We start from the raw sequence: 16,642 nt of genomic DNA on the forward strand, positions 1-16,642 counted from the left end.
ATTTTTTTCCCCAGTTAAAACATGGACTCATCCGATCACAGAATTTCTGTCCCTTTGAAATAAACATTTCAATTTTAAATTTTATTTTTTACATAATTTTGCATTGCAGATGTAGAAAATCCAAAGTTCTTTCCCTTCTTGAGCTGAGAAATATGTGTTGGAACGTACTGATGACTCTGAGATGGAGTTTGGAACAAAGCATTGATCCACAACCCATCCTAACTTGGAAAGCTTGAAACATTGGTGGACACCCTTTTTATACCCAATCCTGGCGCCCTCACCAGTTAGTCTCATTGCACAATCCTTGGAATGATGTTACTTTTATACTCCAGAAACTATCTTTCTTTTTTTTTTTATTTATGTAATGGAAAATGGTCCAGATTTAGCTCTTCAGTCAAATTTTAATCTGTAGTTCCATTTAGTCCTTCCCTTGAGTGTGTTGCTGTATCAAATTCTGAATTTTAATTACAATAAAGTTGAAAATCATTTCATGTACCTGTGTTTTGTGTCTGTTAAATGTTAAAGATTCAGAATGAAGTTCTGATTGCTAGAAGTTGTCCAGATTTTCTGGAAATGGGGTTTGTAACTGGATTTGAACACACTGAGTCACAGCAGCTTCAGATTCAAACCGGAGGGGAATGTCAAGCGTGGCAGGGTTTACCGTACGAACAGGACGCTCTCGATGCAACATAAGCCACGGCTAAGTATCACAGAAGCACATGTTTCCATTTTAACACTCTTTGCTTGCATAAAAAAAAAATCAGTCACAATTAAGGAAACAATCATGTTGAAGGAAAAAAAAACCTTTCACATCTGTCACTTACTAGTTTAAATCACATAAAAATTATTAGAATTTGATAAGAAATGCATAGAGGAGATGCAGGGAAATAAAAACAATTCTTCAGCATGACAGGATGGAGCCGCATTTACCATATCAGGTCAAAAATACTCAGCGATTCATTCAAAGTCGCCAACTTATTCCTGATAAACCACTGAGACATTTGCTAAATTAATGTAGCTCCCTTTTTTCCCTTAAAAAGCAAGACAAAAAGAATCTGAGACATAGAATCAGACCGTAGGCAAGAAGGAGCCGGAATCATTATCTTTAAAGGTTAAATAATGTAAATCAGTTATGCAAGTCGGTCTCGGTTGGGGGTTTTCTATTTGAAGATGAAAAATTGCTTTTCTTCTGATTTCCTTACAGCACCCAGCAGTGTTTCCTTCTTGGTCACTGCTTTGAACTCTTAATACAGCAGCGATTGTTAGTATGAAAGAAGAGATTGGAGGGAATCTGGGATATGTAGGTATCAGAGACTTGGGTGTGGACGAAGCAAACAGTGGATTAACTGGGTGCTATAACTTGCCTGCACGTTCCTCTGTAACACATGCTGCGTGTCGGCACATGGCTTCAGATACTGTGATGAGTATGAGATGGGAAACACGGCAGAGTTAACATCCTGATTCATAAAAGTTTCAAGCTGTAACTGGGCTCTCTAAGTTTCGCTTGATTCGCACAGATCCTGTGATTGAACTGGGAAATGTTTTTTTTTTTAAATGAACAAATAAGTATAATACAGAAAGTTAATTAAAAAATGGCGTGTAATGACATGCTTTACATACATCCTCCTACAAGTACATTTCCTGCTTTTGAACATACATCTCTCACTCTGTTGTTAAAAATCCTAAAACCCTCATTCCAGTGGTTTTCCCATCATAATGCAGTTAGTTGGTCACTTTACCTGCTTTAATGATTTGGCTGATTTGTGCATGCCCTCAGTGAAAACTGCCACAATGATCTTTAAGCTACACTTAAACACATTTACAGAACACGTAGCCTGGGTTACTTTCCACATTTGACTCTCACAGTGTGATTTCTGTCTAAAGATGTCATGATTACTTGATTTCACAATTAATCGTGACTTTAAATACCACAATTAATTTACCAAAGAGATCCCTCAATATAGTCATTTTCCATTATGGATTATGTCTGAACCATGTCTGCAGATCAGCACATGGAATACAAACCAAGTTATACCACTTTCGTGTGTTACCAGCTCTGTTGCTTTGAGGCCTGTTGGCAGAGAAAGAGTTATTCCCTCAAAACAATTGGATTAAGTAATCAAAGTTAGATGTTTTTAATTTATAATTAGGATGGCGCAGTAGTCTGTAATTCCTCATAATGTCCTCCCAAATGTGGGGTGTCTTGGCTCATCTTTTATTTAAAGCATATAGTTGCAGTGAATAGAGGAAAAGTACATGAAATATGTTTCACCACCTGCAGGATAATCACCAGCTTCATACACTAAAAGTAAATACACAGTAACTGGGTTGATGATGCTAATGTTTACCTAACATAACACTGAAATGAAATGATATGGTGCAATATTGGAATTGTGTATGACTCGGGTCGACCTACAGCGCAACGTGATGAGTCAAGCGGCACTCACTGAACGTCACATTATAGGGAAGAGAAAAACCCAAAACTCTACATTTTTTTTAATGTATAGTTTTGCTATTAAAACAAGGGGTCAATGACAATATCCAATACCAGGGGCAGTTGTTATTTCCTTATGTGATGTCACAAAGGGAAAGCTCTCAGACTCACTTTTGGTAAAAACTGGAGCAAGCAAGTGAGAGAGGTGACAGAATTTTCTCATTTTTGGGCCACATATGCAGGCTATGAGGACACACAGGACTGTTAGAAAACCTTTAGAAAGTGAATTTTGCATAATATGGGACCTTAAACTTTGCTGCTATATTATTATGTTGCCATCAAAAGATCAGAAAAGAAAGAAATAAACTTAAAGGCATATGAGGATTGTTTATAGGACTTTACACATCTAATGTTGGGAAATAATTTACACATAAAATTCATAAAATTGTGATTATTTCTCTGATAATAACAGTAGAAAGAACATCTGTAATCGTGACATCCCTGTTCTGTCTGCACCTCTGCACTGTCCCCTGGCTGCTGAATACATGTCATTCATTTAGCTGTAGATGATTAAAACTGGTGTGTAAAACAAATGATTAAAACTGTCCTCCAAACTTCAGCTTCACACATTAAAACTTTTCATGGATGCTTTTCATTTACTGAAAAGTTTCCTCTTTCCTCAGCGTTTGAACAGATGTGTGACTACAACATGTTTCTGACACCATCAGCTCTCCTTTCATGTCTGTTGTACAAGATGTGTACAGACATGACCTCTGCAGCCATGACATGTCACCGCTCAACTCTGCACGTGTGTGTGTTAGAGGGAGGGAGCTGAAGGGACAGTCGGGTGCGCCATGGTCTGATATGCGGTCTGGCAACCGTTATTGGTGGGAATGGGGTGATAAAATGCGGCGTTATGCTCCCCACGGTGTCAGGAAGTGATGTTTTACAGTCTGTCTGCCAGTGCAGGAAACTAATGAACTGTAAAGCCGCGGTTAGAAATCTTCCTCGACCACATTACGCCACAGCTTCTTTTCTGATAACATGACTGCCTTTTTTTTGTTTTGTTTTGTTTTTTTTTACAAATGGTAATGTGACAAACTTCCAGTAGACTTTTGGGATTTTCTTCCTTCTTTTTTTTTTTTTTTAACAAGACAAAAAAAAAAAAAAGTCACAATATATAAGCAATCAGCAGCTTTCCTTTAAACAGTGAAAACAGGAGGATGAAAGAAGTAGCTGTTAAGCAAAGAAAAGAGGTGTCTAAATCAAAAACAGGTCAGAGAAAAACAACTCCACAGTTGTTTCTACTTATCTGCATAGAAAAACCTCTATACAGCTTCGTCCAGCTGGGACGAGAAGGGAAACATCTTTAGTCTAAAACAGATTCAGAAATATATTGGATGAAAACGAATCAACTAATAAAGAATGTTAAAATAATAAGTTAAAAAAGAAGCTTCAGAACTGAGCGGAGAAGCAGAAAAAGATTTACAGTCTATCCTTGGGCAGATTGTAGGAGAGAAGGGTAGATCCACAGCAGGCGCTGGCCCTCCTCGGCCTGTTGCGATCGCTCGGCAGGTTGACCGCTGGCACTGTCCGTCCACCGACAACCTCCCGACCTTCCAGCGCACCACCGCAGCGTGTCACCCATTGCCGGCCACGTGCGCAGACACATGCACGCCTAAGTCCGTCAGCCTGCAAGCTCAGCCTGTGTATTCAGGAGCCGAGTCCTCGCCCTTTCCTGTTCCACACAGACTGCCTACGTGAATGTGATTGATGTCCGGCTCTGCTTCATCCTGGTCCTTTGGGAAGCTTTTGGAGTGGATCTTGCCAATCTCCTCCAGGGCGCTGGCTAGAGAGTCGAGATCAGCAGAGTCCTGGTGGCGAGCCTCCCACAGGCTCAGAATGACTGCAGAGGGACTCGGCTGCTTTGCAAAGAAGCCCAGGTTTCTGTGGAGGAGATCACAGCATCAGGGAGGATGTGCTTAAATATAAAATGTATTCATTTAGATTGTTTCTACACAGAGAATAATCAATTCATTTCCAAACCTCTTTTGACACATTTTAAAGATCCAGTAAAAAACAACAACAACAAAAAAACCAAATGTATAGATTCTATTCTGGTTCTGCAAGCAAACCTCCAGCACCTTCAGCTGCAGATTAATATGAACCTATACTCTATGTGGTATTTAAGGGTTTTCAGACAACAGTGAAGCTGTGCAGCCTAGAGAGGAAGAAGATAAACCAGCAACGCTCGTCAGCAGGATCAAGTCATTGTTGGTTCTGGTGTTTTTATGGCATTAGTGGACAAATAGGAACATTCAGAAAGAGTTTTCTTTCCATCATTTGATACGGTCACAGTGGGAAATCAGTAAATGAGAATATCAGTGGGTTCCACACGCAGAACAAAAAGACAATAGATCCAATTAGCTACACACCAACAGCTTATTACAAGACACCAATGAGTGATGTGAGCAGATGTTTCAGGGCAGTTGTGCCAATTAATAATCTTTTAATTTTTTTCCACTCTGAAAGTGGCACTGCATATATTTCCAACCTTAAAAAGCTAGATTAGTATTGATGCCACAGTGTTATGTACATTCTGAAGCTATGAAGCATGCAAACAGAATTTGTTGTTAGCTGATAAAAATTATGACTTCTCAGTATTTTCCAACTATAAAAGAGTGATTTCTATCACATTATTTTATGTATAAACTATCTATTTATATTGTGATTTCTGTGTTATATTTCTGCATATGTACTATATAAAGTGCTGTGTAGTAAGTTTTCCTTCCAAGCAACCAGACTTTCTTGTCATCTTGAAAGTGGTCTTAAGCAACAGCTCTCTGGGTTTTTCATTTTCAGTCCAGTTCTTGTCCCTGAACATTTTCAAAGGAAAGTTTTCTGTTTAGCCACATAACATGAAATAGGAATCATTTAGGCATAATAAAAAGCCGCCTAACTTAAGAGATGAACCAGGGTTGTGTCGATGAATAACAGGCAGAATAATTAGGAAAAAATGACCTGAAACAGGACCTCAGAGATGCTTCTGGACCTTCAGTTGGTTGGCTAAACTCTCATCAGAAATAATCTCCATGGAAGGGCGGCTGTCACGAAGCAATCTTTAGTGCTTTCAAGTCTAACCCAAAATATAGTGGGCAGAAAATTATATTTTTCTTAATTTGAAGTCATTATTTGGCCCTTTAACAAAATACAGAAAACACAAAAATAAACAAAAAATAACCAAACAGAAGAAAAAAAAATCTTTTGTGTATAATTTAAATGTTTATTACCATGTAAAATGTCAGGATCATTGTGGTACAAAACATATCCACTAGGGGGCAGAAGACAAGTATCAGATTTTGTAAAAAAAAAAAAGTTTTTTTTTTTTTTTTTTTTTACCATAAAGTGTTGTAATAGGTCTGAAAAACTGTATGCAAAAACGACGCATGCTGTTAAAGGGTTAATGGAAATGGAAACGGGGAGAAAAGGCTGAGGTATGCCAAATGACTCAAGAACTAGACTGAAAATCGGTGTCAGCAGGTGTTTATGGAGTTGGCTCCCCAGATCCTGGACCTCAACATTAATGAAGCAGTGTAGGATCATCTTTACAGAGAACTCAAGTAAAGGCAGCTAACATCCAAAAAAAATCATTGGAAAGTCCTTCATGAAGCCTGGAGAACAATTTTTAACGACTAATTAAATAAATGACAAGAAAGTATGTCTAACAGGGTTCAATATGTGTTAAAGAATAAAGCTACTCAGATCAAATATTGACTTTCAAGCTTTTTAGAATTGGACAAACTCTGTTTTTGCCTCATATAATGTATTTCTACATTACGTATTGACATGTTTTGACACATTCCTGCATCTATTTATTTATAAATTACAGTTATAGTATGCAAAAAATAAACAAAATGATAATTAAATGTAAAGTGGAGAGGATCATTTTCCACATAACCTTTGACAACCAAAGTAAAAATTGGTACAAAATCTTAACTAGCCAAACCATATTGATCCTTTGACCCCCTGTGTGACTCTCAGAAAATCAGCATCTGCCAGCCTTTATAAATGAATTTAACTTAATTGTTAAGCAGTAAACACTAACATCTGCTTTTACCTAGCACTGAAGCAAAGAGTGTGACCTTTTGAGGCAATTAAAATCCTAATCAAGAATAAATTAACACCACAAGTCACAAGTAATTAAAGGTAAACAAAGTTTGCTTGGATTTCTTTGTCAGGTTCTGCTAAAGTGAGAGAAAAGAGAGCCTGTTGCCATGCCAATGCAGCACAATGCCTTCCTGTATCATTGAGAAGTGAGTCCAGATGGGGGCAGTGCATCACTGCAGCTGCTTTCCAACAGGAGTAACAACTAGCAGCATAAAAGGCTGCAGATAATGGTCACATCAAGTTCAGTTCAAAGCTGCCTGACTCGGAGAGGAGAGCTTATCTGGATAATTTGGAATCCCACAGGACTTTCAGGTACCAGTGTTTCATGAATCAAGCACTTAACAGGAAATTACAGGTGCCACAAGCGAGAGAAGGGAAGAAAACTACTCGCCTGAGTGAATTCTAGTGAAGCACCTCATCATAAATGCATATTCTGACAGAAGAGTGATCAGGTAATAAGCTATTATCACAGACACGTCGAACAGAAATCTCTGGCTGAAATGAGATGCCTTTGATATAACGGTCTTTATTTTTAAAAAGGAAATAGGATATTAGGGCCAGAACAAACCCATGGGGTATTTGATGTTCCACAGCATCTGGCAGACTACACAGTCACTTAGTTTGTTGTCCAGTTAAATAATCAATCCTGCCTCCTGCTGCTGGGAAACGATGAGGAAAAGCTGCCACACTCACAGGACTTCATTCTCATTACTGTGACATTACAGAAAAGTTACTGTTACATAACTTTAATTCACAATTTACTCTTTACACCTAACAAGCCCCCATAGAAAAGTAATTTTGCTCCATTGGACCCTGAGCAGAACATGTAAACTCACCGATCTAAGTGTAGTTTCTGGGCTAAGAGTTGCCAGTCCTTGCCCTTGGCGTTGGCAGTGTCGAAGTTTGCACAGATCCTCTGGCGGATGGACAGGGGGATTTTGAAGGCCTTGGGACCCGTTTGGGATGTGATGGTGCAGTCTGTCTGCATAAAAAATGGAACCGAGTCCTTTTCAACCTGACAGAACAGAAACCAGAAGCCAGAAAGCAATCAGAACAGGGTCAGTGGAGACCTCCAAATGCACATTTTTACTTGATTTAACCTGCTTAGGGAAGCAGAAGAAGAGGATTTACTGGGTTAGGACATTTACAAACACCTGTGCATAGACTGTAAACCACTGAGATGAAGTTGAAGTGATTTAGTAGCAGTCAGTGATGGAAATTCTCTGTCTGCTAATCCACCCTGTAAAACATATTTTAAAAGGCATCATTTAAGGTTTCCAAAAGAGGATTTTAGGTGGTGTATTAGTGTATGCAACATATTCAATGAATACAACAGATCTTTGTTGTCATTCATGCCCTGAGCTAAACTCTTGAATGCAACATTGGAAAGATGCTGTCATATCTGACGGATGGTAGCAGCAGCATTGCATTTCATTATCATCTTAGAAGGGGAAGAAGAAAAAATACCACAACAACAAACACAACAACAACAATGCTTTTCTTATTCGTCAGCAACTCTTAAAAGCAGCATGACTCTGTTTGTTCCATAAAAAAGCCAAACTTTCTCGGCTGTAATCTATAAACCATGAGCTAAAAATGGCTGGAAGCCACAGCAGATACTGAAATAGCACCCTTTTCTTTTCTTTTCTTTTTTTTTCTTTCTTTTTGCTGCTGTGTTTAATAGTCTTCTGCACATGCTCAGTAGTAGGAGAGGTACCTGCTCTGGTGTAATCGTTAAAGGCGCTCTGATGGGCTCTGTCAGAAACAGTGACGGACTGTTTTAATGGATGACACTTCGAGCTGCACCCATTGGAGCCACGGCATGACATTGGTTGTTCCGGCTGAGTGCTGAATGATTTGCTTGAACGTGACCGCTCTCGGTTTGCTGATGCTGTAAAAAACAACTGACTCGCAGCAGCATTAACCTGACACTCAGGTAAGGTGTTGGAAGTACAGTAGAAAACCAGAAAGATGTAAATACCCAAGTTGATTCCAAGTCCTGATTTTCATGATACATGGTTTTACATTTGCTTTTGTTTAAATTTTGCAAATGAAAAAGAAGAAAAAAGTAGGCTTTTTGTACTATACGTTAGAATGCAATACACGAATCCAACGTTAGCAAAACATGTGAGCATAATTTGCAGATGCATGAGTATTATTTATTTTAGCAAGCTGAACTTTAGTATAATAAGCACGGTGTAGGATTCTACATTGAGCAAAACAATGTTTAGTGCAAACAGATGATTTGTGCACCTTCGTAGAATTTCTTGCCAATCATTACCTGAAATGGTATTTCCCAATTCAGTCTCCCAGGTGACTCTAAGTGCATTAAAAGAGGCTGAGGAGAGAAATATTTAAATAAACGGTGGAGGGAGCCCCTTCTAGTGTTGGAAAAGGCTTTAAAAAGGCATCTAAATCAGGAGCACAAGGAAGAGCTGGAAAAATTGGAAATGAGCAAGCAAAGTTTCAAACTTGGGGATACCTAAAAATGTGACTCTTAGGTAGTGAGAACTTTTCAGATAATTGATAAAAAGATGCAAAAATTGAGTCTACATATAAATCTGCAAAGTTTTTATGCCTAATCTGCCCCACTCAGTGAATACACCATGAAGTAGTGATGGGGGAAACACACGATTCCCTGCTAATGATGCTTTAATGGAGTGTGCTTGTAGACCAAAGTAGCATCTAAACTGGGCCCATATTTTCAAGCAGGAGGGTAAAATAACATTTTTAGTAGGGGTCAAGACTTTCATACTTGAAGTTACATACTTGGAGTGGTTCAAGTTCTTTATAATAGCTGCCCAATAGTAGAACAAAATGTTAGGCAAAGTCATTCTGCCAAACACTTTGGTTTCTCTGTAAAATCTGACAATGCAGCCTTGGTTACTTCTTATTCCATATAAAATCCAAGAAGAGACTGTCTACCTTTATTTTTACAAAAAGAAGGAGGAAGCAAAATTGGTATACACTATAAGCGATAGAAAAAATGTGGTAAGATATTCATCCATTCTAAGATTGAAAAAAATGCCTGTTTGGTCAAGTGAGATGGTGGATGGGAGAGCACCTTCCAAACACAGAACTAATAGCATGGACAACAGTTTAAAATCCCCATTCAACGGCTTGACTGGACGATAGGAACTGCACTGTAACAGATCCTCATCTTGCTTTAATAATAGTGAGATTTAATGTTTGGAAGAGAAGTCCTTGAGTCAAAGCTTCAGTGAACATCTCTAACAAATGTGGAGCCAGGTGATTCCAGAATGTCCTATAAAACTCAGCCGGAAAGCCATCTGGGTCAGGACTTTTACCACTTTGTAAAGACTTGACTTCTGATCCAGGACAGGGAGGTCAATCTTTCTAAAGAATGACTTGAGCTCCAGTGGGACCTGAACATGAATAGAAGAATACTGCTTTTTATAAAAATCCAAAGATCCAACATAACCCCAGAGCCAGTTTCCACCTGTGGGATCAGATGGGAAGCAGAAGCTTGACGTAACCGGTGGGTCAGAAGTCTACTAGAATTATCTCCCTACTCAAAAAATTTGGATCTGCAACAAAGCAAAAGATTAATGGTGTGTTGCGAAATAACAAGATCGTACTCTTACGTCTGCAGGGACATCCACTCCTTATAGACATCAGGTGATTTTTAATTTGCATATAAATAATCCAAAGCAGCCACACATTTAGACAGGCTATCCACCTTCTCCCTACTACATTTCCTACAATATGCATCATATGACATAATTTCACCCCTTATAAAAGCTTTCATAGTTTCACCGCGAGTTTAGTTAATTTGAAAGTATTTTGAAAAAAAAAAAAAAAACTAACAAAATCTCTATCCAAGAACAGTTGTGTATCAAGAAGCCAAGGCAGTCATGTAATGACCAAATTCTGGAAGTATATGTGGAATGAGACTGAGGCATGGTCTGACGGAACAACTGAATCATAATTACCCCGGATATTGAAGTGAGCAGTGAGCGATCTACCAGAAAAAAAAGAAAAAAAAAAAAAAATCAATGCATGTAAAAGTCTTATGTACATGTGTGGAGAACGGATATTGCTTCTTACTAGGATTGAAATATCACTAAGGTTCAACAATGCTGAATGTGTCCCTGAAAGCTTCAGTCACTTTTTAGACGGCTTAACTGGGGTTGTGGAGGAACGATCTAATGAGGGATCTAACAATCTATTCATCTAACAATTGAAATCGGCTCCCAAAATGAAATGAAATAAAGGACACATCCAGTACAATACACACTCATAGAATGTTTTATTATCCCAACTGGGATGTATACATATGTGAAGACTACCTTAACATCGTAAACCTGTCCAATAATGATAATAAACCTGCCAGAAGGACCTGATTTTGACTTAACATGAACAAAGGGGATAGCTTTGTGTAAAACATTTTTAATAATAAAACTGGAAGAATTAAAAATTTTTATTTAAGTTTTGTTGTTTAAAAACAAAATAAAATAACATCAGCAATGTAACAAAATAAAATAACTTATGTTCTTTTATCACACACAATGTTTTGAGAAAAATAAAGCCAATCATGCAAAAAAATATTCACCTTGGTATCGATAATATTGGTTTTGGATCGATTTGCCCAGCCTTACCAAACAGTCAGTTCCCCTCTAATGCAAATTCTTCTTAATCCTCTTGTTTACAAACTCCAAGGCCTCATTTGGATCCTGAAATCTGTGCCTCTGGCTGTTTGGCAAGATGATGCGCAGTGTAGCCGGGTAGGGGGAGGCCAAATTTGATGCTGGCTCACAAGTTCATGCAAGCTTTTGATTGGCCGCAAGGAGGCCAGAGTCGGAAGGGGGCTGGCCCAGTGCGTGCACACTGCGTCCTAAGCAAACCTAACCAAGCAGCAGCTTATGAAATTCAGCCATTTATGTGTGAACCAGACTCAAAGCCTTAGAGTGAAGATACCGAGATGGTGGAAGAAGCATGTTTACAACAAAATATTTACAAAAATTTACATGGCAGAGCACTTCACCCCACTTACAAAAAAGAAAACATGGGCCTTATTTGTACATTGCAGGGGGTTAAACGTTTAGGCTCATCCCTTAGCGTTAGCAATAGCGCTAGTGTTAGCATTAGCATTAGCTGTGGCAGCAGTAAAGCACGACTTTATATCATTAAATCATTATATCATTCCACGGCACGATGACGAAATTCCAGGAGCAAATTAAAATCACACGTCAGCGAGAGTTTACCTTGTTGGCAGTTCTGCTGTGAACAAAGGGCCCAGACGGAAAAACTCAACTGTCTTCAAAAGAAAGGCTTTCAGGGAAATGAACACTTTGGTCCAACACCAATACACGTTTTAAAAACTTGCAATTTGCAATTTCCGGGAGATAACTCCTTTAAGCAAATGCATTAAAAGTTGAGCCACACATTCAGTAAGATTGAGACCTTCAGTTCCTTCAGGCAGGCCCACCAGTTGAATGATGTTCTCCCTGGAGAGAGACTCTAGGTCCTCGCTAGTCTCTGTGCATGGACGATTTAAGCCAGGGCCAGCTTTAAGTTTAAGAAAAATATATATATACATAATCACATTCTCACAGAGCTGTCTAAACATGTAAACATCGTCCACATTCCCATGAGGCCTTGACTGACTGTTTGGACTTATCACTTGTTTCTTGGTTATTTGTTGCACAAATAATTTTAAACAGCCAGTTGGAAAACCTGTGCTGACTGAAAGATATGGCTGATAACCAGCAGCTTAGTAAAATCTCCATTGTTCAGGTAATTTAAAACAAACAAAAAAAAAAACTTTAAAATAGACTGGATATCCTGAAGCTGCTTTGTACAGGCTCCTGATTTGTGTGCACTGATATGTAGAGGATGAAAAGCCATTTTCTGTGATGATTTCTACAGTTTTCATTAGTTTCAAGTGTGACTAAGGCTCTGTTAATCTCATCATTTCATTGTGTCTTTCTCTTCCAGTTGGGCTTAACTGAACCTGACTGCATAATTAGCAGCACCAGCTGTTGATCTTGATGCTCATACCTCTAAACATTTGCATACGAGTGGTGGACAGAGATGTACATCAATTAGCATTTTCTCTTGTCAGCTGTCTTATTTGGTGTAAAATTGAACTAAAACAGGATGGAATTTGATGAAGGGCCAATGTTGATGGAAAGGTGCTATGAAACAGCTGTGTAGATGAACATCCACACTGTAAGACAACATGTAAGCTTCCAAATGTGGTGATGATTTGAATTCTGCATGCAGCCCCTATAAACTCTTCAATTTCGTCTTCCTATCTTACGAACCTGAACTAATCATCAAGGAGGAATTTAATCGAACCATAAAAACTAATTGTAAATAATATTTCTCCCGTGTGTGACCATGTGTTTTATCACTGTTGGTGGGGAGGACGACCGTGTTTGTGACCGGGCCTCTGTCTTAACAACCGTTGCCAAGGTGCTCTTGAGGATTTCTAACTCCTCACTGCTCCACTGGAGCTGCTAAGGAAACGGGGGAAGACTCTTGTCAGGTGGAGGTGCATGCAAATGCACCGTTGCAATGCAGAGAGTAAACAGGAGAACAGCAGAGTCGCTGCAGTTGGTTTTTGCCACGTTTAACATAAATCTGCTCTGGGGGGGAAAAAAAACCCACAAATGTCCTCCTCAGTCTATTAATATACAGTGCAAGCTCAGGAGAGCTGGCCCTGCTGTCAGTGGACATACTCCTGGAAGGTTACATAAAGGTTGGGGGAAAAAACACAAGTGCACCCCCTCCACACACACACACACACACACACCTTCTGCAGCTGCAGAGCCTCACCTCAGTCACAGCTGTGTAGACCTGCAGGATCTGCTCGTGGCCTTTGACCTGGCGCACGCTGATTTTACAGGAGAGCTGAGCAGTGGCAGGGCTGTATCTCTCCAGAGAGAAGGCACAGTGCAGGGGCTGCTGGTTGCTGCACCACACTTGGGGGAAGGAGAATTCCTGGGGTGGCAGAATTAAAACAAAAAATAAATAAATAAACAGGACATCACAGTACACAGCAATGTTAACATATGCTCTAAATGAGATGATTCAGCTCCCTGTTTTAACTGTCACATGCAAAACCACTTAAAATCTGCAGGATAAAAGGTAAAAGCTAGCTTTGAAGTCTGTATGATTCAAGGCTTTAATATATTAATGTGTGGCTATACGCATTAAGGAGATAAAGAAGAAGTCCTCACACAGTTTACTAATAACCTGAATCCATGGACAGAACAATGAAAGGAGCAGCAGCTTGTGGGCAAAGCTCTGCCAGCGATATATACAGGGGAATACGGGGGATGAATTACTTTTGATGTATAATTAATTTCAGGAGAACGGGCACATCTGTTGGGAAATATCCATGACCTCTGTTAGACTCCGTCTCAACCTTATCTGCATATTAAAAGTGACCTGTAAATGATTCCACGTGAAGGCCGGTGTGCTTATTTGAAGCTTAACTAACCCTTGTGGCTGTGATTCAAACTGCCCCGTGTAGCTCATGGCAACAGATAACAGAGTCTGGGAGTAAGGAGAGAGGGGAAGGGGTTCTGGACGTGGAAACCCGTGATGCTCTCTAGCACTAAACGTTGACTTGATGTATGGGCTCTACACTCAGCTATTACTCTACACCTGCTCCAAGAAAGTAGGCTGGTGCAGTCTGCCTGTCATCCGCAAGCCTCCATAAATAAGGCGGAGGGGCGGGTGGGTGTTTTAAAAAACAGTTTCGCTCTGCATTCAGATCTTTAAACACCAACAGCAGACAGGAGGGACCCAGCTCTGCTGCTCTGCAAATGGCAACAAAACCACCAAACAGCATTTACTGACAGCGCTCCACTTAATACTGTTTGCATCTTAATGCTCCTGCAGGCAAAACAAACACAAAGCTATTAATCTCTGGTCACGTCTGTCTTCACCATGTCAGCAGGAGAATAATGAGGATGACAGCAGGCTTCATGCTAAAACTGCAGTTTCAAAGCGCAAAGTGGCACGCAGAAATGCAGACGTAATGCTCCTCTACGTCGAAGCTTGTGGGACGCGTAGAGGATGTGGTGTGAGCAGAGCAGCCCTGGCGCTCTGTCTGTGTTCAGGTGTAAAAGGTGTGTGTGGAAGTGCTCCCAGCTTACACTAATGTACTAAATGTACATTGGACTAATAATAATTTTTGGGTCAATTAATTTTTTTTTCCCAAATAAGAAAATAGTCCCTTCAAAGTTTTCCACTGAAAAAAAAGGAAAAGTAACAAAAAGGTTTTGTAAAACTACTAATCACATGTCCAACAGTCTCTCAAACACTTTTGAATGGAAGCTAAATAAATTTCCAGCTGTAACAAAGTAGCTTAAAGGTCCTTTATTATACATTTTTTCAGCAATTTCATGAGTGTCAGAGGCCCAACTACATTAATTTCCAAGTGTTTACCCCAAATTCAGCCTTGGTCCTTAATCTCAGCCATTCCAAATTTGTCTCTAGTGAGTTCTACGGATAGCAGGATGTTTCTGTGTCTGAACCTTCAAATGTTCACGAGTGGTGCCTGTCCACTCTCCTCTCCGGGAGAGGATCCAGCTTTCGCTGGCGCCCGTTTGGTGATTTTAAAAGGCTGGCTTAGTACAAACAGGTTAATGGCAGTATCCACCACCCAAGGAAGTGTTTTTTCCTTTTGTGATGTCATGAAGGGAAAGCTCTCAGACTCACTCATTTGATCACACATTTGCTAGAAAGTGGAGCAAGCAAGTGAGAGAGGAGACATAATTTTCTCATTTTTCGGCCTCATACACAGGCTATGAGGACACACATGACTGTTAGAAAACCTTTAGAAAGTGACTATTGCATAATATGGGACCTTTAAACATTAGCATGTGCTATAAATGTAGCTTCACTCTGGCCAGCTGATGGACATTTAGGTCGGATTATTGTATTTTAAAAATAATTATAACACTTATGGTGAAATTTCAGGCCAGTATAACACATAAATGGAAGTGCGACAGTTTTAAACTGGGACATAACAAAAGATGTGTCAAATCTTGGTGCTCCTCCATGATACCAATAAACAAACCTCATCAATTTTACTTCCATGTTTCTCATTATGAACATGCAGATGTGTGTAAGAGACATGTGTCACATCTCCCATTTAAAATCAGGACTTTTGCAGTTTAAAATAAGCCTGATGATCCCAACCAAGGACTGTGCATGACACTTTCCTAGTTTCCTAGTGTTCTGCATGAAAGTACAAACTATTTTGTACTGCATGCAAAATTGTAGTGGAAGTAAGGCTGTCAAAAAAAATGCATCAACAGCGGAAAATAATTTATGTAATTATTTGTGTTAAACTTTTTTATGCATGTGCATGCTCAGGTTGTCTGCCCTCATCACAGCGTGGCAGCCTCTTCCTCGCCCCATGATTGGCCTTTCTGTCGCTAGCACCATCTCTCTTGTTGCGTTTATTGTTCAGCTTAGAAGGAGGGAACTAGCGGCTCATGGTTCACACTGGCACATATTAATCCAAAAGTATTGTTCTTGGATGCACTAGCCAAAGTAAGCAACATTTATCAGTCTCTTGTCAGTCAGATGTTACCATCACGGAAACAAGGAGACATCTGCTCTAAATCATTGGTGCTGTGCAGATGTTGGAGACACAGGTCTGATGTTTTAGAGGCCATTAATGTAGTGACAGAAAATATAAACAGGTTCTGAGATATAAATCAGGGGAGCTCTCCTCTAGTTGACAGGTGGTAGAAAGGATTTATACTTCAGATATGCAGGGGCGGGTCTAGAAAAGTTTAGATTGGGACCAGGCTGGGGTAATGACCAGGAAAATGTTGGCACAAATGATATATAGTTTTTTAAGGTCTTGATTTTATGTAACTGATTATTACAACTGAAGTGATCATGAAAGAAAAGTGAAGAAAAACCCAAGAAAACACTGGTTTGCTCTTTTTGTTGATACAATGAAGTAAAAAACAGGCAGATTTCAGGCAGAGGCAGTGGTTTTTAATTAATGAATAATTGTGATGAATTATTTTTTAAGCTGTGATTAATCTG

General features: G+C 39.5%; 1 protein-coding gene across 3 annotated transcripts in view; it reads right to left on the reverse strand.

The window, feature by feature from the left end:
- Positions 1-220: 220 nt before the first annotated feature.
- The window catches only part of unc5db (unc-5 netrin receptor Db), a 280,454-nt gene continuing 264,032 nt past the window's right edge, over positions 221-16,642 (reverse strand). For all 3 annotated transcript variants that reach the window (XM_041999262.1, XM_041999261.1, XM_041999263.1), the window contains 3 exons: positions 13,403-13,567; positions 7,438-7,616; positions 221-4,381 (listed from right to left, as the gene is read on the reverse strand). In XM_041999262.1, coding sequence (XP_041855196.1) covers positions 4,135-4,381; positions 7,438-7,616; positions 13,403-13,567 — 591 coding nt within the window. In that variant the 3' untranslated portion in view covers positions 221-4,134. The remainder of the gene's footprint in view (positions 4,382-7,437; positions 7,617-13,402; positions 13,568-16,642) is intronic.

The sequence above is a fragment of the Melanotaenia boesemani genome, chromosome 11 (assembly GCF_017639745.1).
Source record: "Melanotaenia boesemani isolate fMelBoe1 chromosome 11, fMelBoe1.pri, whole genome shotgun sequence".
NCBI lineage: Eukaryota > Metazoa > Chordata > Actinopteri > Atheriniformes > Melanotaeniidae > Melanotaenia > Melanotaenia boesemani.